The sequence below is a fragment of the Hylobates moloch genome, unplaced genomic scaffold (assembly GCF_009828535.3).
Source record: "Hylobates moloch isolate HMO894 unplaced genomic scaffold, HMol_V3 SCAFFOLD_13, whole genome shotgun sequence".
Taxonomy (NCBI): Eukaryota; Metazoa; Chordata; class Mammalia; order Primates; family Hylobatidae; genus Hylobates; species Hylobates moloch.
The window spans coordinates 94,386,007-94,406,315 of record NW_026652288.1 but is presented as its reverse complement, the minus strand read 5'-3'; the positions used below and the strand labels follow the sequence as shown (position 1 = coordinate 94,406,315).

The following is a 20,309-nucleotide window of genomic DNA, read 5'->3' as shown; positions in this document are numbered from 1 at the left end:
TGATGGAAAACTCTGTCCCTAAAAAGAAAGAGTAATTGTTTAAAATTTAGGGTAGACTCTCAGAAGCAAAAAAATCAGTTCTAATTAATTTTGGTTTCAATTTATTAATCTTCAGTGACCTAATGAAGGAATATCACACTTTGGCTTTTGGGGATCCCATTGTCCACATTCCCAATTTCAGCACAAACCACTCCTGACCTTGTCTATTATGCTCCACCTATACTGATTTTCACTTCATCTCTATTATCTCTACTCAGCTCCTTGAACATGTCAATTTTCCCCACCTCAGGTCTCTTGCATATACAGTTACCCATCCTGGAACACTCTTCTTGGCTCTTTCCTTCACTGGCTTCTCAAATTCCAAAACTCAGTTTATATGTCACTTTCTCTGAAATTCCTTCCCTGGCTACTTTGTATAAGTCAGTTTCCCATTATCCTCTAAAGTTGCACTCAGTTTCTCTTCCCTAGCATTTATCACAATTTGTAATCATATTTGACTTTGTTTACTGTCAGTTTCCATCACTAAATTATACATTCCAGCACTGCAAGAACTATATCTGTTTTAATTATCAATGTATATTTGGCTCATACACATGCGCAAATATTTCTACTCAACAGTTATTTGTACTCAATAAGAGGGAAAGTTGAGTAGGAAAAAAGAGTAAAGCAGTATCTTGACTCACCTCTCTCAGAGGGTCACGTAAGTAGCAATCGATAATTTTGTCATATTGGTGTTCTCTTTCATACATAAATTCACAAATTTGATAGCTAGAATGTAAAGGGAAAAACTTCAGTGTACCAAACAGGGAGGTTTTTGAGACATTTGCTCTGGCACACAGGTTAGTATTAGGAAAAGTGGGTCGGGTGTCCTGGCTCATGCTTATAATCCAAGCACTTTGGGAGGCTGAGGCAAGAGGATTGATTGAGACCAGGAGTTTGAGATCAGCCTGGGCAACATAGCAAGATCCCATCTCTACAAAAAAACTAAAAGTTAGCCAGTCATGGTGGCATGTGCCTGTCATCTGAGCTACTACAGAAGCTGAGGCAGGAGGATTGCTTGAGACCAGGAGGTTAAGGCTGCAGTGAGCTATGATCGCACCACTGCACTCCAGCCTGGTCAACAGAGGGAGACCTTGTCTCAAAAGAAAAAAAAGAAAAATTAATATAGTAGATGTGATTTCTACTGTTAAATAAAGTTACAGTGAATATCTAAGGGAGATGAGTATTTGCCATTCCTTTAACTACAGGTTCAAGAGGCTGCTAAATATTATGTTTATAAGAAATTTCAGTGCTGAATATAAAAGAAATACTAAAACAATAATGTATCACATAATAGTGAATATGTTAGATATTGATAATTTACAAAAATTTTACATAAAGTTCCTCTGTTCAGAATTACATGTCATATAAATACAGCATACTAGGTAAGTAGCAATGTGATCATATCATCTTATTTGCTATGTCAAATACTGCATTGTCTCTAATATATCTAACCATCAACAATTTATGAAACATGAAAATATTGAAGAAAAAATCTAAAATAATAAAACATCATAAGACTATTTCACTTTGTTTAAACAATTATATAAAAGCTTCATATTTGCCCTATCAATTTCTGCAAATTTTACTAATTTCTAGAATTCAATTAAAAGGCAGAAATTTTCACACTTAGCTTTTTGTTATTTGTATAATCTTTCCTAATTAAAAAAGCAGCAATGCATCAATAAACTGGGCTTTAGGTTAGAGAAATATAATTTAATATTTCTATGGTAAACTAATATACAGCCTCAAAACAACTTACAACTCAGCTTTTTCTGCCATCCGGATGAGTCGACTCTCTTCAAATTGAACTATGCCTCCAGCCTGCAGCAATTCTAAAAGGACCTGAGCATTTACAATAAATGAGTAAAAACACTTGAGAATTTACTAGCTCTTTAAGAGTGCATTCAGCCATGCAGACTATAACGTCTAATTTTTTTCTTTTGTATTCTTAGTTGATATTTTGGCTTGCTGTCACATATGGAAGGGGTTAGACTGACATTATAAACTTGATCATACTGCATTTAAGCCCTATAAAAAGATAAATGGCTCCGCTTTTCAAACATGGAAAGAACACCACAGTGTTTACAAATAAAGCCCTATTAGACACTGAGTTGACTCTCTGCTAAGCTAAAATGTCCATATATATTCTTTCAAGAAGTGAATTTTTATCTCACTTTTATGTCTTACAGTTCTTTACAATCTGTCTATCCACAGCTGGTATCCACATTTATATGTTAATTTTTAAAAAATTAAGTATTGGGGCTTTTCATAGCAGCACTATTCAAAATAGCCAAACGGTGGAAACAATCCAAATGCCCCACAGTGGATGAATGAATAAACAAAATGTAGTATATGCATACAACGGAATACTGTTCAGTAGGAAGAACACCTGATACATGCATGCTGCAGCATGGATGAACCTTGAACACATTCTGCCAAGTGAAGTAAGCTAAATACAAAAGAACGAATACTGTGACTGCACTGACGTGAGGGACCTAAGGTAGTAACATTCATAGAGACTGGTAGTTACTAAGGGCTGGGGAGGAGAAAACAGGGAGTGGGAGTTATGATTTAATTGGTATGGTAGTTCAGTTTGGGAAGATAAAAGAGTTCTGGGGATGGATGGTGATGAGGATTGTACAACAATGTGAATACCATTGATGCATACACTTAAAAATAGTTAAAATGGTAAATTACGTGTTATGTCTATTTTACCACAATAAAAAGCAAACAAAAATATTGGGGCTCATAGAATTAATTTTTACCACACTAAGCAGCTGAAATGAGGGGGCCCATATTACTATTTGCATTCAATATATTTTAAGAGATAACCAAAATTTTACCAGCTGTTCTTTTACCTAGGATACTCTGCCGCAGTCACTGGGCCATAGCTGTGCCGATGAAGGGGTCACTGTTGCTGTCCGATAGTCTCAACTTCCCAGCTGTGTATGATTACCACAGTGCCATAAAGCCATACTTCAGCACAGCTCTCATGGTACTTAATTTTACTAGTTTACTTACCTGACAAAATCTGGCTATCAATACGAAATGGGTTGACTCTCTTAGTGCCCACAATTATGGCGGGTATGCTTTTTAAAGAATCCTACTCCTCAAGGCAACCTCAAGAAAGTGGCATGAATAGAAAGAAGTGGTACTCAAACAGTTACTATCTCACAATAATTAGTGGAGCGACAGGTGGATTCTAGTCTCCAGAATGGTCAGCCCTAATACAGTGGGGTTTTAGGGCACTCTCAAAAATTAGGTATGTCAATACTCAGGACCCTGCAGCTTTTTTGTTTCAGGACCACAGCAGCTAGCAGTAGTTACCAGATTAATGATGCCAATGGAATGCAGGGTACAAGAAGTCCTAGCTGTTGCTACATAATAGGGGAAGATGAAGTAGTTTCTTTGATGTCATGGTAGATACAAGACAGATCCAGTCTACCTAGGAATTTAGTCTGATATAAGCTTCTTACACATGTACCTCTAACAATCATCCACTCTATTTTCTGGTTCCCACTGACTCTAACTTCATATTAGGGTTTGGCACAAGTAATTGCCCCTCATGTGTAGTGAGGTCTAGCACAGAAGAATTGTTTCTGGCTTACTCTTCTTTCCTATTTTTTAGCAAAAAGAGTTCTAGTAGTTCATACCTGCTGTCTTTCAGAGTGTCGGGAGTCATCATCAGGACTACAAAGGAATTCAAGGACCTGGCCGAAGAAAAAGTATTTTTTATTTGATATCAGCATTTAGACATTAATATCCTCATAATAAAAATAATAACTACCCTTTCAAATAACCAACTCATTTCACACCCAGCCATAACAAATACCACAGGTACAGGGTACCTTCCCAACTGATTAGCCTAGTACATGTAACATCAGGTTCAGGTGTGCTAACTATTTATTTATTTATTTATTGAGACAGAGTCTCGCTCTGTTGCCCAGGCTGGAGTACAGTGGCGCAATCTTGGCCCACTGCAAGCTCTGCCTCCTGGGTTCAAGTGATTCTCCTGCCTCAGCCTCCCGAGTAGCTGGGACTACAGGCACCTGCCACCACGCCCGGTTAATTTTTTGTATTTTTTTAGTAGAGACAGGGTTTCACCGTGTTAGCCAGGATGGTCTCGATCTCCTGACCTTGTGATCCGCCCGCCTTGGCCTCCGAAAGTGCTGGGATTACAGGCGTGAGCTATCGCACCTGGCCTAGCAACATAACCCTAAGAGGCTGGGTGCGGTGGCTCACACCTGTAATCCCAGCACTTTGGGAGGCCGAGGAGGGCGGATCACTTGAGGTCAGGAGTTTAAGACCAGCCTGGCCAGCATGGTGAAACCCCGTCTCTACAAAAAATACAAGAAATTAGCCGGGCGTGGCAGTACGTGCCTGTAATCCCAGCTACTTAGGAGGCTGAGGCAGGACAATCGTTTGAACCCGGGAGGCCGAGGTTGCAGTGAGCCAAGATCGTGCTGCTGCACTCCAGCCTGGGCGGCAGAGCCAGACTCTGTCTCAGAAAGAAAAAAAAAAGAGAGAGAGAGAGAAAAGAAACATAACTACAAGGCAGTGTTGTCAATATACCTTAACTTTAAGTTTCCTGATATGATACCATGGACCTAGCAAAGCATGGGCCTAGGAGTGAGGCCACTTGAATTTGGATACTAACTCTATTAAGACTTAATATTTACTGCTAATAATAACACACTAAGTATGACCTTACACGAATTACTTAATCTCTCCAGGCTTTAGTTTCCTCATCTATAAAAGGAGGATAACTGTCCCTATTTTAGAGCTGTTGAGAGGACTAAGGCAACATACACACATACAGCTTTGGAACAATGTCTGCCATTGTAAAGTACTCAGAAAATGCTAGTCATTTTTAGTTACTTTCTCCAGACAAAAAGTATTTTCTTTGCCACCTGTGGAAAAATAGCTATTTAAGTGGGATTACAAGAAATCTTGAAAGTCATTTGTAAGTAAATTGAGATTGTACAAAAGTAATCTTTTCTCCAGGTGATGGTCATAACAGTCCTACTACCAGTGAGATGGGGGAGATTCTTCAATTGGGAAACTCTTGAGCAAAGAACTCTAGACAATTCAGAGCAACAGAATAATTGAGAGAACATAATCTCTATAAACCAATCTCCACAAAACGTACCCATACACCCATACACACATACCCCCCTAATTTAGATCCAAAACCTGAACAGGCCTCTCCTTGATAAGGTATTTACCCAATAGTGTGTCACATCAGGAAACAGTGTAATCCAGGGAACTGTGCACAGTAAACAGGAAAAAACCTTTTAGTTTTCACTGCTAGACACTTACCTGATCAAAAAGTGTTCTGTTTACAAACAAGGTGTTGTCAGGCTTTGCAAGCTGCCGAGCAAGGAAGGTAAAGAGACATCCTACTTGTGAGGGGGTAAAGTCTGAATTCTCCACCATAACCTGAAGAGCAAAGGAGACCATTTATTCAATACACCATCTGGTTTGATGCAAAAAAATACACAATTAGAAGAGGGGATAGCCTCATTACTGAAGACTCGTAAAAAGATTCTTTTATTGACTGTGCAACAATTGAATTCAACGCCATTTAGAATAAGGACAACTACTTGCATACTCTGAGAAGAAAACATTTTAGTGATTTTTGGCCTATTTCTACCACAATTTGGATGAGAACTGAATTGATAAAGAGGTAGAGATGTAAAGTGTAGTATTTCAAATAAATATTAATCACGTTTCCCTCAGGAATTCTTAGAGAATCCTTCTACAACAAATTTTTTTTTCTTTTTTTGAGACAGAGTCTCGTTCTGTTGCCCAAGCTCGAGTGCAATGGCATGATCTTGGCGCACTGCAACCTCCGCCTCTTGGGTTCAAGTGATTTTCCTGCCTCACCCTCCCAAGTAGCTGGGACTACAGGCGTGTGCCACCACGCCTGGTTAATTTTTGTATTTTTAATAGAGACAAAGTTTCACCATGTTGGCCACGCTGGTCTTGTACAATTAAATTTAAATAAGCCCTACTAAAAATCTGTCCATCAACAAGGGAAGAATAGAGTTGCTTTGAGGTTTGAGAGTAAGATAACTGAGAGTCAAGGTAGCCCAGAGAAGTCAGCTATCACACAGACCAATGAAGTGAACGGCTTCCACCTTGTATCAAGCAGTTCCTTGAAGACATGGTTTTGTATAACAGGCTTTTTACAACACACGCAGTTATCAAATCATAGTCATTCTTCTGGCTTTAACTCAGCTCTCATTTCCTAAGTACTCACTATGTATAAGATGCTATAAGTGTCTTTAAGACAATTAGGAACAAGAAGGAAAAGACAGACACATCTTAAATAAAAGGCGTAATATAATGACGCTATTATAAAGGCACAAATGATTACAGAAGCACAGTGGAAAATTTTAATTCAACTGGTTAGAGAGGGAATTTGAAAAGAAATGAGAATAGCTTTTAAGCTAAGTCTTAAAGCCCGTGCAGAAATTTTGACAAGGGGAAATGTCAACAGAGAAGGCAAACCTGGCAAAGAGAAAAGTGACAGCAAAATAGTGGACACAGAAAAACACGTTTGTTAAGGGGAACAACAATATTTATTAGAATGCAGCAGCACACAGGAAGAGAGAAACAATAGATTAAAAGGGAAGATGAGGTCTCCAATGTCATCCTAAGGAATCTGGAATGTATTCTACAGAAAACTGGGGAGCTACTAAACGTGTTCCACCAGCAGGGCTGAACATGACCAGTACTTGTGCTTAGGAAAATTATCCTGTCAGCAGGACACAGGATACAATTAACAGAAGAAAGAAACAGAAGGCAGGGAGAGTAAGATACAAGTGACTGCAGGAGTCTAAGTGAGAGACCAAAGGGCTCTTAAGTAGGGCAGTGATCATGAAAATGGAAAGAGGCAGAGAGAGGGGGGACAGGACAAGTATTCCTATGTGTGGAAACATGTGGTTAAAGCAGCAATGAAAAAGGACATATGTTGAGCCTGACTGGCAGGTGGGATAATGATGCCATTAATAGAGAGAATGCAGAAGTGTGGGAGGGAAGACCATGCACTGTTTTGGGCGAGCTGAATTCATGGGGGCAACTCTACAACAAATCAGGGTATAGTACCCTCACACATCTATTAAAAAGTTCCAAGTTCCCTCCTTCCATCCTCCATTCAAAGATAAAGCACCAGGTTTCTCCCATTATATAACATTCCCTAGCTTTTGACCTACTTCTTCGTGCATCCCTTTCTTTTGCCCTTTCTGCTTTTAGTCCAGTAATCATCACTTGTCAAGTGCAAACTCATTATCAGAATATGTGGGTATTTCAAGTTATAAAAACTCTATCTCATATATATGTATTCTTATATATATATGAGAATTCCCTCATCAACTCAGCAAGTGTCTAATCGGTTATTATCCTACAAAAGGCCATTTCCTTTCTATTTCTTCTCTTTAGCCTATTTCAGAGATCATGCTTACAAATTTTCTGGGCAATGTAAAAAGTCACAAATTAATAGATGTTTCCTCTCTGTCTGCAGCCATTCAGCACACATGATAACACCCATTGGCCTGTTCTCTGGTCACTGCCTATACTCCTCCTCTCACCGGCTCCCTCACAAGTACACTTTAACCAATTAACACATCTCTAGCACTAGAAATGAAAAAAATAATCTCAAAAGCTCATTCTTCATTGACCCAAGGTAAACACTATCAAGACAACATACAAGAATGGCAAGTCACCAACAGGAATAGTCAAATACTTATGGAGCTTTCTCTTCATTTGGATCACTCTTCTAACTTAGTATAGTTTTAAACTCAAATTACAATTTAACCAACTTACATTTACCTGACATCTGCTGGGTTACAGGCATTGTGCTGGATCTGTTCTAGGCATGCTAAAACAATGACCAAAACAGTAATAATAATAATAATCAGAATAATCCTCACAGTCTCTACCTTCAGGAAGCTCAAGTCTAGATAAGACAGATAAGAAAATATGTAAACATGACATTACAGTGTGCTAACTGAAGCATAAAGTGTTGCCTGAGCACAGACAAGGATGTGCGGGAGAGCGTTCAAAACAGTTTCTCACAGATGGTATTTCAGTTAAGTCTTGGAAAATAATTAGGAACTTGCTAGTCAGTGAAAGGAAAGGAAAAGGCATGACAGGCTGAAAGAAAACCCTTGCAAAGAACATAAACCATGAACACACCACAGAGAGAGTCTAGTGAATTCTAATAATTTAATATGGTTGAGGGTCCTAATACAAGGTGTGTGGGGTAGGATGACGAAGTGGATGAGAGAAGGGACCAGTTATAGAGACCTAGTCAGGACCAGAAAATATAGGGGGATCTTGGATGTTCAACAGTTTACATGGGTATGGCAGAAACTATTACTTATGCTCCAGCATCTAGTCTTCCCTCCTAACTTAAAAACAGAACTCCTCAAGGCTGGGTGCAGTGGTTCACACCTGTAATCCCAGCACTTTGGGAGGCTGAGGTGGGCAGATTACCTGAGGTCAGAAGTTCGAGACTAGCCTGGCCAACATGGTGAAAACCCCATCTTTACTAAAAATACAAAAATTAGCTGGGTGTGGTGGCAGGTGCCTCTAATTCCAGCTACTCTGGAGGCTGAGGCAGGAGAACCGCTTGAACCCAGGAGTAGTGAGCTGAGATAGTGCCACTGCACTCTAGCCTGGGCAACAGAGCAAGACTCAGTCTCAAAAAAAAAAAAAAAAAAAAAAAAGAAGAAAAACAGAACTCCTCATGTTTAGCTAAGCACATGGTTATAAGAATACAGACTATGTTTCTCCATCTCCCCCACCAACTAAGGGGCCTTATATGGTGTAAGCAGAATTGTATTACACAGCTTTTAAGAAGTTTCCTTAGGCAGAGGGAACATTTTCTTCATCCCTTTCTACATTCAGGCTGGCTAGAATGCAGAGGTAATGGCAGGAGCCTGAGCAGCCATTTTGGATGGAAAGATGGAAATCACGTACTAAGCGTAATACTAAGACAGAAGGAATCTGCGTCCCTGAGTTTATGAAGTCACTCTACTAAACCAGGTTGCCTACTTCCACACGTCTATGAGAAAAATTAATTCCCATCATAATTAAACTATTGTTATTTTGAGTTTTCTGTCACTCATAGCAGAACTTAATTCCAAATGACCAATAGGAAGCCATAGAAGAGTATTAGGTAGAAGAGAGGCAAGGTCACAAATTAAAGGAGGACAAGACTGGGAATAAATCTAAGTGAAAATTCTCCATATTAGCCAACTCAATCAAACTGGCATTATCTGACAGGTCAGCAATCCTATTCTCATAACCATCACTGCCTGTTTTACAATGTTAAATTAATTGAAGCTCAAAAGAAATAATGTATATAAACATACAGAACTATTACAAATATATTATATTGATGTTATGCACAACTAGAAAACACTTTAATTCTGGTCTCTTGTCCAAAATAATTTAACATTAAATGAAAGAAACCTCCACTTTACAGCCAAATGAACAAAAATAAAAACTCTAAGCTTTCAACTACCAGAGGAAACTGGCCCGCCTGAAGTCACGCAGATGGAAAAGCAAAGAATCTTTCCCTGCATTCTTCATTAGCAACAGCATCAATCTCAAAACAGCTTTCTCCTGAATCTAATTAGATTTATACTGGGATGATCATTTCTGTGTGCCTCACATCATTCTTAAGTGCCATCCAGCATCTTAGCAACAAAGTGAAGTTGGCATGAGACAGAGGAAGATTCTTCACATTAATTGTTTTCTCAAAGCACTGTGAAGTTAGTCTCTATTATTACATGTAATCACACTAATATAGCAATTATCACCATATGCCTTTCTCACAGTAGTGCTCTCTATTCCGGTCCCCAGTCTAAAGCCAACATACACTAAACATTTTTTTAAATAAATAATTAGTACTTAATTCAGCTCTTGAGGACAAAGACACCATAATAAAATTTTAAGATATGATTCCAAGAAACCACTTAACAAGATTATTTTATACCTGCTATAAAACAGCTCAACTATCTTAATATAAATATCAATGTAAAGACATGTATTCTTTGAATACTTACTTTCAACAAAATATCCACAATTCGCTGTTGATATTCCACAGCTTGCTTGTCATTTTTAAAATCTTCAAAAGTCTAAAAGGGAGAAATAAATTTTTTAAAGTAATTATTATTTGCACATTGTAGAAGAAAACAAGTTATTAAATTCTTCTCAATAAAATCCAAGTAATTTCCCAAATAAGATAACTATTCCTCATTAGGTTTTGTCTTATACACCTTGCGTGACATTATTTTTAGTGAGTCAAGTAGAAAGCTATGGCATTTAATATTTCACAGTATTCTGAGACTTAAAAAAAATCACAAATAAGAATTTGAGAAAGGAAGGAAGGCAAAGTCCATAAGCAAAAAAAAGAGTGCGATAACATTAATGAAAAGAGGTAATGTGGGAGCAAAGGTTTGAGAACAGAAGGATAAAATACTACATGTTCAGCCATCATTCAGTCTATGTTATTTGGAAACAAGTAAGACACATTTTATTAACTGTCATAAAAATAACTTTCACAATTTCCATGACAATTAAGAAAAATGATGTCCAAAGATAGGCATTTTTAAAAATTATTATAGTAAAAAAATGTTAAAATTCTCAAGCCTACTTACTATTCTCAAAACACTGCCAACTATAGCAACTTTTATTTTATGTAACTGATCAAGCACAGCCAAAATACTTTGAACATAACATGCATCAAAATAAATTACAATACCAGATTGTTTGTCAGTATATGTAACAGCATGTCACAAAAAACCTAGTACATATAGTATATATGAAGAAATTGAGATTATGTCCACTATCAAAAAATGGAAATGAAAATTTTTACTGAACAATAAGAATGATGAAAGACTTAAAGATCATTCCTATGGTTTTCACTTAGTTCATTTGATTCTGAGAAATGTTTAAATCCATGTAGCACTAATTTATTGCTATTTCCTTGAAACAAGAAAATGAACTACACATTGTCCCAGTAGACTAAAAATAAAAAGGAATTTCACAGCCATGAACTTTCAAGACTACATCATAGTCCTGTTCAAACAAGAGTAGTTACTGCTCTTTAAATGGGCCTGAATTTCCCCCAATTTCTCCTAAGTACCTTTGTTCATGCTGTTCTCTTATTAGCATGTCCTTCCCTTCCTTCTTCTGTTTGATGCACAGAAAAACAAAATCTCAACTTTCTTTTCCAACTAGTCTGCTTTACTGCCAGGTAGCTGGGAAATGCTGAAACGAGTTACCAAGGAGACTGCAGGAACTCTTACTGTGGAAGGCTCAAATAGAAGTTATTCTGATGTATATGTGGGTTGAATATGACCCTGACTGAAGACAGGAAGACGGACTACAAAGTCTCTCTCAGTTCCATCCTTGGATTCATGAGAACAACAAACACACACATACATAGACACCCATCCCTGCCTGCTAAAGTGAGATGACACTCTGCAGGTACAAAGGGAAGGTACCATCCACTAATATAAGTGCTATTCAACTAAAATACAAAACCATGGAGAATTAACACATGCATTTAAAAACTACGGCAGTGACAGCAAGTAAAAAAGAATTTCCTTCACCATTTTCCTTTTGGCAGCACGTAGTCACTCCTTTGAAACATATTGATACTTTGATTCTGTGAACATAATTAAGTGGTGATATACCACAGTGTGAATATTATGATATGCTTAATGACTATTTTGGTGGTAGTTAACATCTGCCACCAAAATGGTACATTGTTAGACCATTATCATCCCACAAAAATGCTTCTAATTATGGATGTTTACTAGAGGAATAATATGCAAAGATGTCCTAATGGAGAATTACAGTTTCTGAAGCACAAAGGTAGACCTAAAACCCAAGTTGTAAGTCATCTGTGAATTTGGACATAAAAAATTATTTCTGTAGTACTTTAAAAATCACTAAGGGGTTTCTGTAAAATAATGATAGCAAGCTACCTCCTAACCCACGGATCAACATTCTCTGTAAAGAGCCAGACAGTAAATATTTCTGGCTTTGGGGCTACATGTGGCCTCCATCACAGATTCTTCTTCTTTATGAGGCTGATTTGCCTCTTAAAATATCTTTCAAATCCTTTCACGTCTTGGTATCCCCACTGTCACTGCCCTAATTTAAGCTACCATTATCTTCTATTTAACTTACTACAAAATTTACTAACAGATCTCCCTGCCTCCATCTTATCTCATTTCAATCCATTTGTATGCCCCCAAATTCATGTTGAGAACCTCATCACCAATGTGATAGTATTAGGAGGTAAGCCTCTCGGAGGTGTGCCTAAACCAACAGAATCTGCCAGCACCTTGATCTTGGACTTCCCAGACCCTAGAACTGTGAGAAATACATTTCTGTTGTTTATGAGTCACCCAATCTATGCATTTTGTTATAGCAGCTCAAACAGACTAAGACACAAGAGTCAAAGGGAATCTTTCTAAAGTATAAAATTAATGTATTTTTCTTCCTAAAAGGCTTCAATTGCTACCAACTGCTGTAGTATAAACTCCAAATTTTGGCCAGGTGTAGTGGCTTACGCCTGTAATCCCAACACTTTGGGAGGCCAAGGTGGGCAGATCACCTGAGGTCAGGAGTTCGAGACCAGCTTGGCCAACATGGTGAAACCCTGTCTCTACTAAAAATACAAAAATTGGCCAGGTGTGGTGATGCATGCTATAATCCTGGCTAGTGGGGAGGCTGAGGCAGGAAAATCACTTGAACCCAGGAGGCGGAGGTTGCAGTGAGCTGAGATCGTGCCATTGCACTCCAGCCTGGGAGACAAGAGCAAAGCTCTGTCTCAAAAATGAAGGAAGGAGGGAAGGAGGGAGGGAAGGAAGCAAGAAAAGAAGGAAGTCCCAATTTTTTACTGCAGGTTTCAAGACTCGGTATCTGCCTACCTCTCTGGATTTGTTTCTCTCTGCATTTCTCCTTATACTTAAAAGATGCGGCTATATTGAATTTTTTTCAATTACTTGAACACTCATTGCTCTGTCTCATTTCCAGGCCTTTTTACATATTCAGCCCTCTGCCTACAATATTTTTTCCTACCCTTCCCCTAACTAACTTCTATTCATGTTTTGAGACTCAGTGTAGACACCATTTTATCTAAGAAACATTCCCTAACGCTCCAGTAGGTGCCCCTCATTAAGTGTTCCTATAGCATCCTGTACTTCCCCTACGGCATATATTACACTGTGCTATAATTATTTATCTACAAGTCTGGATCCTCTTCCTCCACAAAAGCAGTTTATATCTTGTTGGCCAAGGCTGCATCCCCTAATGAGGATAATACATGGGATATACCATGCACTCAAATATTTGTCAACCAAATCAGAGACTGTTTTGCAGCCTTACTATAAATCCCAGTGTCATAATTCAGACATTGGCATAATTCCAAATGTGTTTCGGTGCTACCACAGCCCTTAAAGAAATAAAAATTACATTAAGTTCTTTGTTTTCTCTAACACTCTTTCTAAACCTCCTCCTCCCCCATCACTTCCTGTTTCTTTTTTTCCTATGTGCCAGTCACCAACTACCCTTATGTGCCCCTCTGGACATTTAAAATTTCCTAAACCAACTAGATCTGACTTCTAAGTTTCTCCCTCTCTTCTTTCTATGCAATTAAAGTTACTACTTCTGATGTCAGATTTTCAAATTAAACCAATTCAAATGATAATAACCTTCTCATGAGTACTTACCTTTTTAAAATAATTTAATAGTTTATTATATTTATATAATTCAATTTATAAAAGTAGTATATGCTTATTAGGGAAATTTGCTTCATCTCACAGAGTTAATCACTATTAATATTTAGGTGTATTTCCGTCCTTTTTTTCTCCAAATACTGTGTATATGTGTGTTTTGCATATTCGTGTGCCTGCTGCTTTCGCTAAACACTATAGGCATTTTCCACAATATCAAAAGCTTTTCAAAAAACAACCACAATACCATTTAATTCAGAAGATACATTATGTTTTATCTAATTACTCCCCAGGGGCATTTGCACAGACAACCTGGCTCACCCAAATTGTACATGTTCATCTCTAATTGAACATGTATAAGGGTGTTTTTTCAGCAAAAAGCTTCCATGTTCCATTTCAACTCCAGCTATTTTTACTATCATCACTACCACATCTCCCTTAGCATCTCCTTTCCATATTTAGTATGCCAGGCAATATAATTTATGAAATCAAAGATGCACCACATCTAACTCAGTTCTCCTTAACTTTTTGACGTGTGTGTGTTAGAGAGAGGGGGAAAAAGAGAGAGAAGGAGAGAGGGAGGAAAGGAGGGAGGGATAGAAGGAGGAAGGGAGGAAGAGGGGAAGGGAGGAAGGCAAGGAACTAGAGAAAAAAATGGGTAGCACAACAAAATTAAACATTTGAAACACTGACTTACTGCTAGTGCATAAAAACTGTACCTGCATAAGAATTATGATTTTTCTATTAAAAAATATTGCTTTGTCTTTTTTCTTTTTTTGAGACAGAGTCTCTCTCTGTAGCCCAGGCTGGAGTGCAATGGCACAATCTCAGCTCACTGCACCCTCTGGCTCCCAGGTTCAAGCAATTCTCTTCTTGCCTCAGTCTCCCAAGTAGCTGGGATTACAGGCACCTGCCACCATGCCTGGCTAAGTTTTGTATTTTTAGTAGAGATGGGGTTTTGCCACGTTGACCAGGCTGGTCTGGAACTCCTGACCTCAGATGATCTGCCTGCCTCGGCCAAAGTGTTGGGATTACAGGGGTGAGCCACCGCACCCCACCAAAAAATTATTGTTCTGTCTTCTTTGAAAACACCTTAAAATAATACTATCTCTTACCAGTGCCAATACATTTAGAAATTCTCTTGTGTCAAAATGTAGCAAAGTCCGAATGTAAGGATAGATTTCTTCCTCAGGAGAAGCCTCTGCTGAATGCAGGCGAATTAGAAATTCAAAAACCTACAAGTTGGGGGAAAAATATTGATTATTTTCTCACCTTACAAAGTATCTTGCTGAAGCAGTGATTCTCATTTGGATAAAATAAAGGCAGGCTGAATTCAGTTTAAATTGCTACTGTATTTTAAGGTCTCTCTTAAATTCTCTCTCAGCTCTAATTATTGACTTTAGTAATAGTGTGTAAGCTCTCTCCTGGAACAGGTGATAGCTCCTGACCCACGTGTAAGCCTCAACTGCAATTTGTCTTCAGTGCATCTTAACATGAGATGGAGAACAGTCAAAGGCTATGAAAATAGTACCAACCTGGTTTTTAACCAAGGGAACAAGATCTTCAGGGATGTCACCAAGGGGATAGGCACGACCTGCTAGACAACAGCTAGAAGAAAAGAATGAGAACGGATCTGGTGACTTGTAAAGGGGATAACTTTCAAACGAGTAACACACTGTTTCTCAAACTTGAGATACTAGTTCAATTTGTAAGTAGGCTCAGCTTTTGTCAGGTCAAGTTCCAAAGCAGGTCAAGATGACACCCGGTTTAGAAAATGTGGGCAACAGATATGGAGGTGAGGTAATGCATCCTGTGACTGAGTGGGAGCTTTCGTTTCTTTGTATGTTTCCTAAGAAAAACCAATGCTCTATTAAAAGGGCAAGAAGGAATGAGGACAGACTTCTAAAGGCCTCATACCCAGCGTCTAGAAAGATGGTGCCTAACGGCACCATTATACTATGATTAACCTGTTAAAAGCCTGGCATTCTCAGATACTGTTAAACCAGGGGCTCTAAGAATGGTATTAAAGATGGGGAAAGAGCTAGGCTAAATGTCTGGGAAATGTCTGTGACAGGAAAAACCAGGGAGAATTAGAATCTGAAGAGAAATTCACCCTACAGTTTTACCTCCAAATCAAACCTTCTTCATGGCTAAAGACTTGCCTTGTGAGCTGAATTACTACAAATGTCATCTGAACATGTCTACCTTTTTTCTATTTTTTTGGGGGGGAGGGAGGGAGCAAATTTAAACCTTTTTGAACTACAGTTTTCAGTGTTAGACTGGAGACAACTGGACACCAGCATATCCTGAAGAGTTTAAAGTACAGATGATAAAGCACTAAGTAAATGCATATTTCTTTCACACTAAAGAATCAATGTAACAAGTGTGAAACAGGTTTCAAAGTTAACTCTGACGTTAGATATGAGCTAAAATTATGTTCTGCTAGGTTCTGCCACCTTCCTGCCAAACAGCCATCTACCTAAAAGTTCTATCAGGGCTCAATTCCGAGCTGGCATAGTCTACTGGAATGAACCCTGCTCCAGGAGTCAGGAGATAAACATTCTAGTTTTACCTCTGTTACTAACTTTTTCATGATTTGAACAAGTCTCTTGCCCTCATATATAGAAACAGTACACATCCCACATAGTTGTCACTAGTAAACATAAAAAACCCAGGTTTCAACACCAAGGTTTCTCAATCTCAGCCCTACTGATATTTCGGGCCAGATAATTCTGTGTTGTGGGGACTACTTTGTGCATTGTATGATGCTTAGCAGCATCCTTGGCCTCTGCCCACTAGACGCCAGTAGCATCCCTTCTCTAGCCCCAGTTATAACAACCAAAAATGTCTCTAGATGTTGCCAAACATCTCCAGGGAGTAGGAGACAAAATTATCCATGGTTGAGAACCACTGCTCTACATAAGAGAATTGTGCAAAATGAAAAGTACTATATAGATGAGATCATACTATCTCTAAAAACATAGGAAAAATATAGAAAGAACATACATGCAGATGAATAAATAAAACAATCTTACCTAATATATACAAGAAGCTTATTGCCCATAACAACTTGTTCATCTAAAATAGAAAGAGAAGTATCTTCAGCAATTTTCTCTCAAAACCTTTTCAGAAAAATAATCTATATGTAGAAAAAATAAAATAAAACTTGGCATTTAAGGTGAGATAAATATATTCCCAGATAACAGGAAGTTGAGATAAGACCACTTTATTGGTTTTTAAGTTTTATTAGATTCTTGTCACAGACACAATAGCAACATAAGCTATTCTAAGATAGATGTAGAAGGAATAGATCTGAGGGTAGAGATCTATGTATTGTTGGCTAACTAACTTGGGACCAAGGGAAGGTGTAGGGCAGGCAATGAGTTGATGAACTGTACATCAGAACCAATTAATTAGTGTTAAGGCATAACCATACTGTCTTATTTGTAATAAGGACTTTCACCACCCACAGTGCTCTAGGGTTGAAAAGGCCATTGTTCCCAAATGTTTAAAGTAACAGAACTAAACTAAATGATCTTTAGGGCCCTTTCTATTCTAAGTTACATAAAAAATGTAAGATTCTGCCATCTTGTGATATGAGCCTGTTCTTTGACTAAAGAAATCAGAAAGATAATATGACAAAGTTTGAAGCCAAGGGGTCAAGGGCAACACAGAATGGAGCAGGAGTGTCAACAGGGTGAAGTGACTGGGAACGCCCACAGCGCGCAGATGATGGGAATCTGTGGTTGGCAATAATGAAGAGCTGGAGTTTCTATTTTTGGTATATGAATACTGGACATAATGCAAGCAAGTGTATGCCTTTATCAGTAATCTTTCACAAATACTTAAAATCTTCAATGTTGTTGGTGCATGTAAACTTGAATTGCTCCAAATGTATGAATAACTACATTTTGCTTCCATTCCAAATGTTATTTGATTCACATCAACCAGTATGACACATGGTGACCATCACCTGCATGGCATAACAACTTAACGTTTATTGGCTAACTAGAAACACGAGTGAAAGAAAAATAGTCTCAGGACCCCAAACTCACTATGCCAAAAGGAAAAGTTAAGCTTCGGAACTGAGTCATGTAAAAAACAAAAACAAAAACAAACAAAAAACCTGGCTCCCTTTGGTTCCTAAACAGATTGCTGCAAGATAGAAGGCCATGTCTCTTCAGCTGGCCTCCCTCACCCTGACAATGTAAATTAATAGCTGATATTCACAGGCACTGGACAAAGAGAAGACTATAAATTATTCCTCAGCCCATCCCAAGTCAAATGCATATTTGACTTCTTCCTCTATTCTATGTTTACTTTACTGTTGTACCTGAGCGAGTTAGAAAAACGCCACACTTTGAGATGAATTAAGAGTCTTTTATTCAGCCGGCAGCCAAAGAGAAGGCTAACACTCAAAATTCTCTCGGCCCCGAAGAAGGGGCTTGATTAACTTTTATACTTTGGTTTAGGAAGGGGAGGGGAGCTTAAATGCAACAACTCTTCAGAAGTAAAAACATGCAAAAAAATTAAAAGGGCAAATGGTTACAGGGAAACAAACAATTTAAAAGACAAATGGTTAAAAAAAAAAAAAGGTACCAGGTGCGGGGCTCTAAATCCTTCATAAGAGTTAGATATGGGCACTACACCGGACACAGACTCAAGGCTTTATGGTGTTATCTTTCGAGCAAAATCCTGGGAACTTCATACATGGTTTGTTCCAGTACCTTATCAGTTAATTGGATTCCTTTGATATGCTGAGAATCTGCTGACACAAGTTAACTCCTTGAGGAAAGAGGGGTGGGTAACGAGTCCTTAATGTCGTGTAAATCAAGGGGGCCAGATGGAGCTCCTCAGGCTTTCTCAGCTAAGGGAGAGTCTATTCATGTGGAAACGAGGCTAGGTGATTAAGAGAGCAAATGGGAGAGTCTAAAAACAGGGTTAGTGAAAACAAGGGTAGGCATTACATTACCTTCTGGAAAATGCAGATTCACTGAGCATGAGATAAATGCATAATTAACTGTTCCTCTTTTCCCTCTAGCCCACTCTCTACCCTTTAAACACTGAAGTTCTCAAAACCCTCTGTGGAAAAAGCACAGGCCAAAGATCCTACTGTCGCTTGTGTCTCTTTCTCCCAGTGTGTCCTCAACCTTGGTAAAATAAACCTCTAAATTGATTGAGACTTGTCTCAGACATTTTTTGATTTACACACCTTTCTTGCTGGAAATCTCAGGTAGAATATACCTAGCTCATGATATTCCTAGAGAGAGCTAAACGTATTTGTTTAACCTACCCATCTCCATTATTCCACTACTGTGAGCCTCTTATGAGCAGAGTCTGGGACATTTCTGTATTTCTAGCATCAAGAATAGTGTCTGGCACATACGTAGGTAATTAGTAAATCGTATGCTGAAATGAACTAACATAGTACTTAATTTTCTACAACCTTTCTCTTCCCAATATCTTCTTTTAGACAACTTTTCATTATAAAAGATCATCAATTCCATTCAGACGTTTTAATTCTCCACTTTCATTTCTGGTAGGTAGAGATGTGAAAGGCAATTTTCAACTTTGCCTCAAAAAGATTAGGTTCAGGGGTACTATTAGGTATGGGGAGTTAAGACTATAAAATGACTCCCTCACCCCCACCCTTACAGTAAAAAATTATAAAACCTAGACATCATACAGAAAGTAACTACCTGAAGATACCAAAGAGTTACTGAGGAGTGAGCAGAAGCATGAACTGGTGGGGACTTCAGCCTCATTTGGGGGAGGAGAGACAGGCAGCCACACTGTTTTTCTTTCTGGCCTGTCCCTGAGGTAAGCGTACTCTGAACTGCACACATAGGGAGGCATGGAAAGGCCCCTAACCTTCCTGGCACTGGAGGGGTGGTGGGGGGGGGATCAGAAAAGTGAGGTCAGGGAACCATGAATATGGAAGGGAGTTAGGGAATCCCAAAGGTAAAGAATCAAAGAGGAGATCCCCAAATTGTCTGCCCACATCTGGAGTGGATCCATTTGCTAAACCACCATGCAGGAAAAAGACTCAAAGCAGCTTAGTCAAAGACAAAAAACCAGGATCAAGAATGGAGCTCCCTCTCTGAAGGTTTTGGAGTGAGGAGAGAAGCACATGGGCTCTGGTGGAGAGTTCCTTCACTTGGAGAAGCGGAGATAGGGAGTTAGCTGTACAAGTAAATTACCACCTCTGTGGCTTTTGGCCTGGGTCTAAGTGCTGTCTGTGTGGCAAGCACAGCAGAGCTGGAGGCTATCACGGAAAAAGCAACAATCTTTCTGGCAAGGGAAACGTGAAGTTAAGAAACATGAACAGTTTAAAAATTAGGAGAATCTTGCCGGGAGGCTGAGGCAGGAGAATGGCTTGAACCCAGGAGGCGGAGCTTGCAGTGAGCCGAGATAGCACCACTGCAGTCCAGCCTGGGCGAAAGAGTGAGACTGTCTCAAAAAAAAAAAAAAAATTAGGAGAATCTTGCAAAGAAAAGAGAAAGAGGA

At 38.7% G+C, this 20,309-nt stretch overlaps 1 protein-coding gene across 6 annotated transcripts in view; it reads right to left on the bottom strand.

Moving 5' to 3' along the window:
- VPS8 (VPS8 subunit of CORVET complex) overlaps positions 1 to 20,309 on the bottom strand; it is a 234,631-nt gene that overhangs the window by 117,023 nt on the left and 97,299 nt on the right. For all 6 annotated transcript variants that reach the window (XM_032171818.2, XM_058426256.1, XM_058426252.1 and 3 more), the window contains 8 exons: positions 16,838 to 16,880; positions 15,338 to 15,410; positions 14,918 to 15,037; positions 10,119 to 10,190; positions 5,362 to 5,481; positions 3,696 to 3,752; positions 1,802 to 1,884; positions 684 to 768 (listed from right to left, as the gene is read on the bottom strand). In XM_032171818.2, the coding sequence (XP_032027709.1) occupies positions 684 to 768; positions 1,802 to 1,884; positions 3,696 to 3,752; positions 5,362 to 5,481; positions 10,119 to 10,190; positions 14,918 to 15,037; positions 15,338 to 15,410; positions 16,838 to 16,880 (653 nt within the window). The remainder of the gene's footprint in view (positions 1 to 683; positions 769 to 1,801; positions 1,885 to 3,695; positions 3,753 to 5,361; positions 5,482 to 10,118; positions 10,191 to 14,917; positions 15,038 to 15,337; positions 15,411 to 16,837; positions 16,881 to 20,309) is intronic.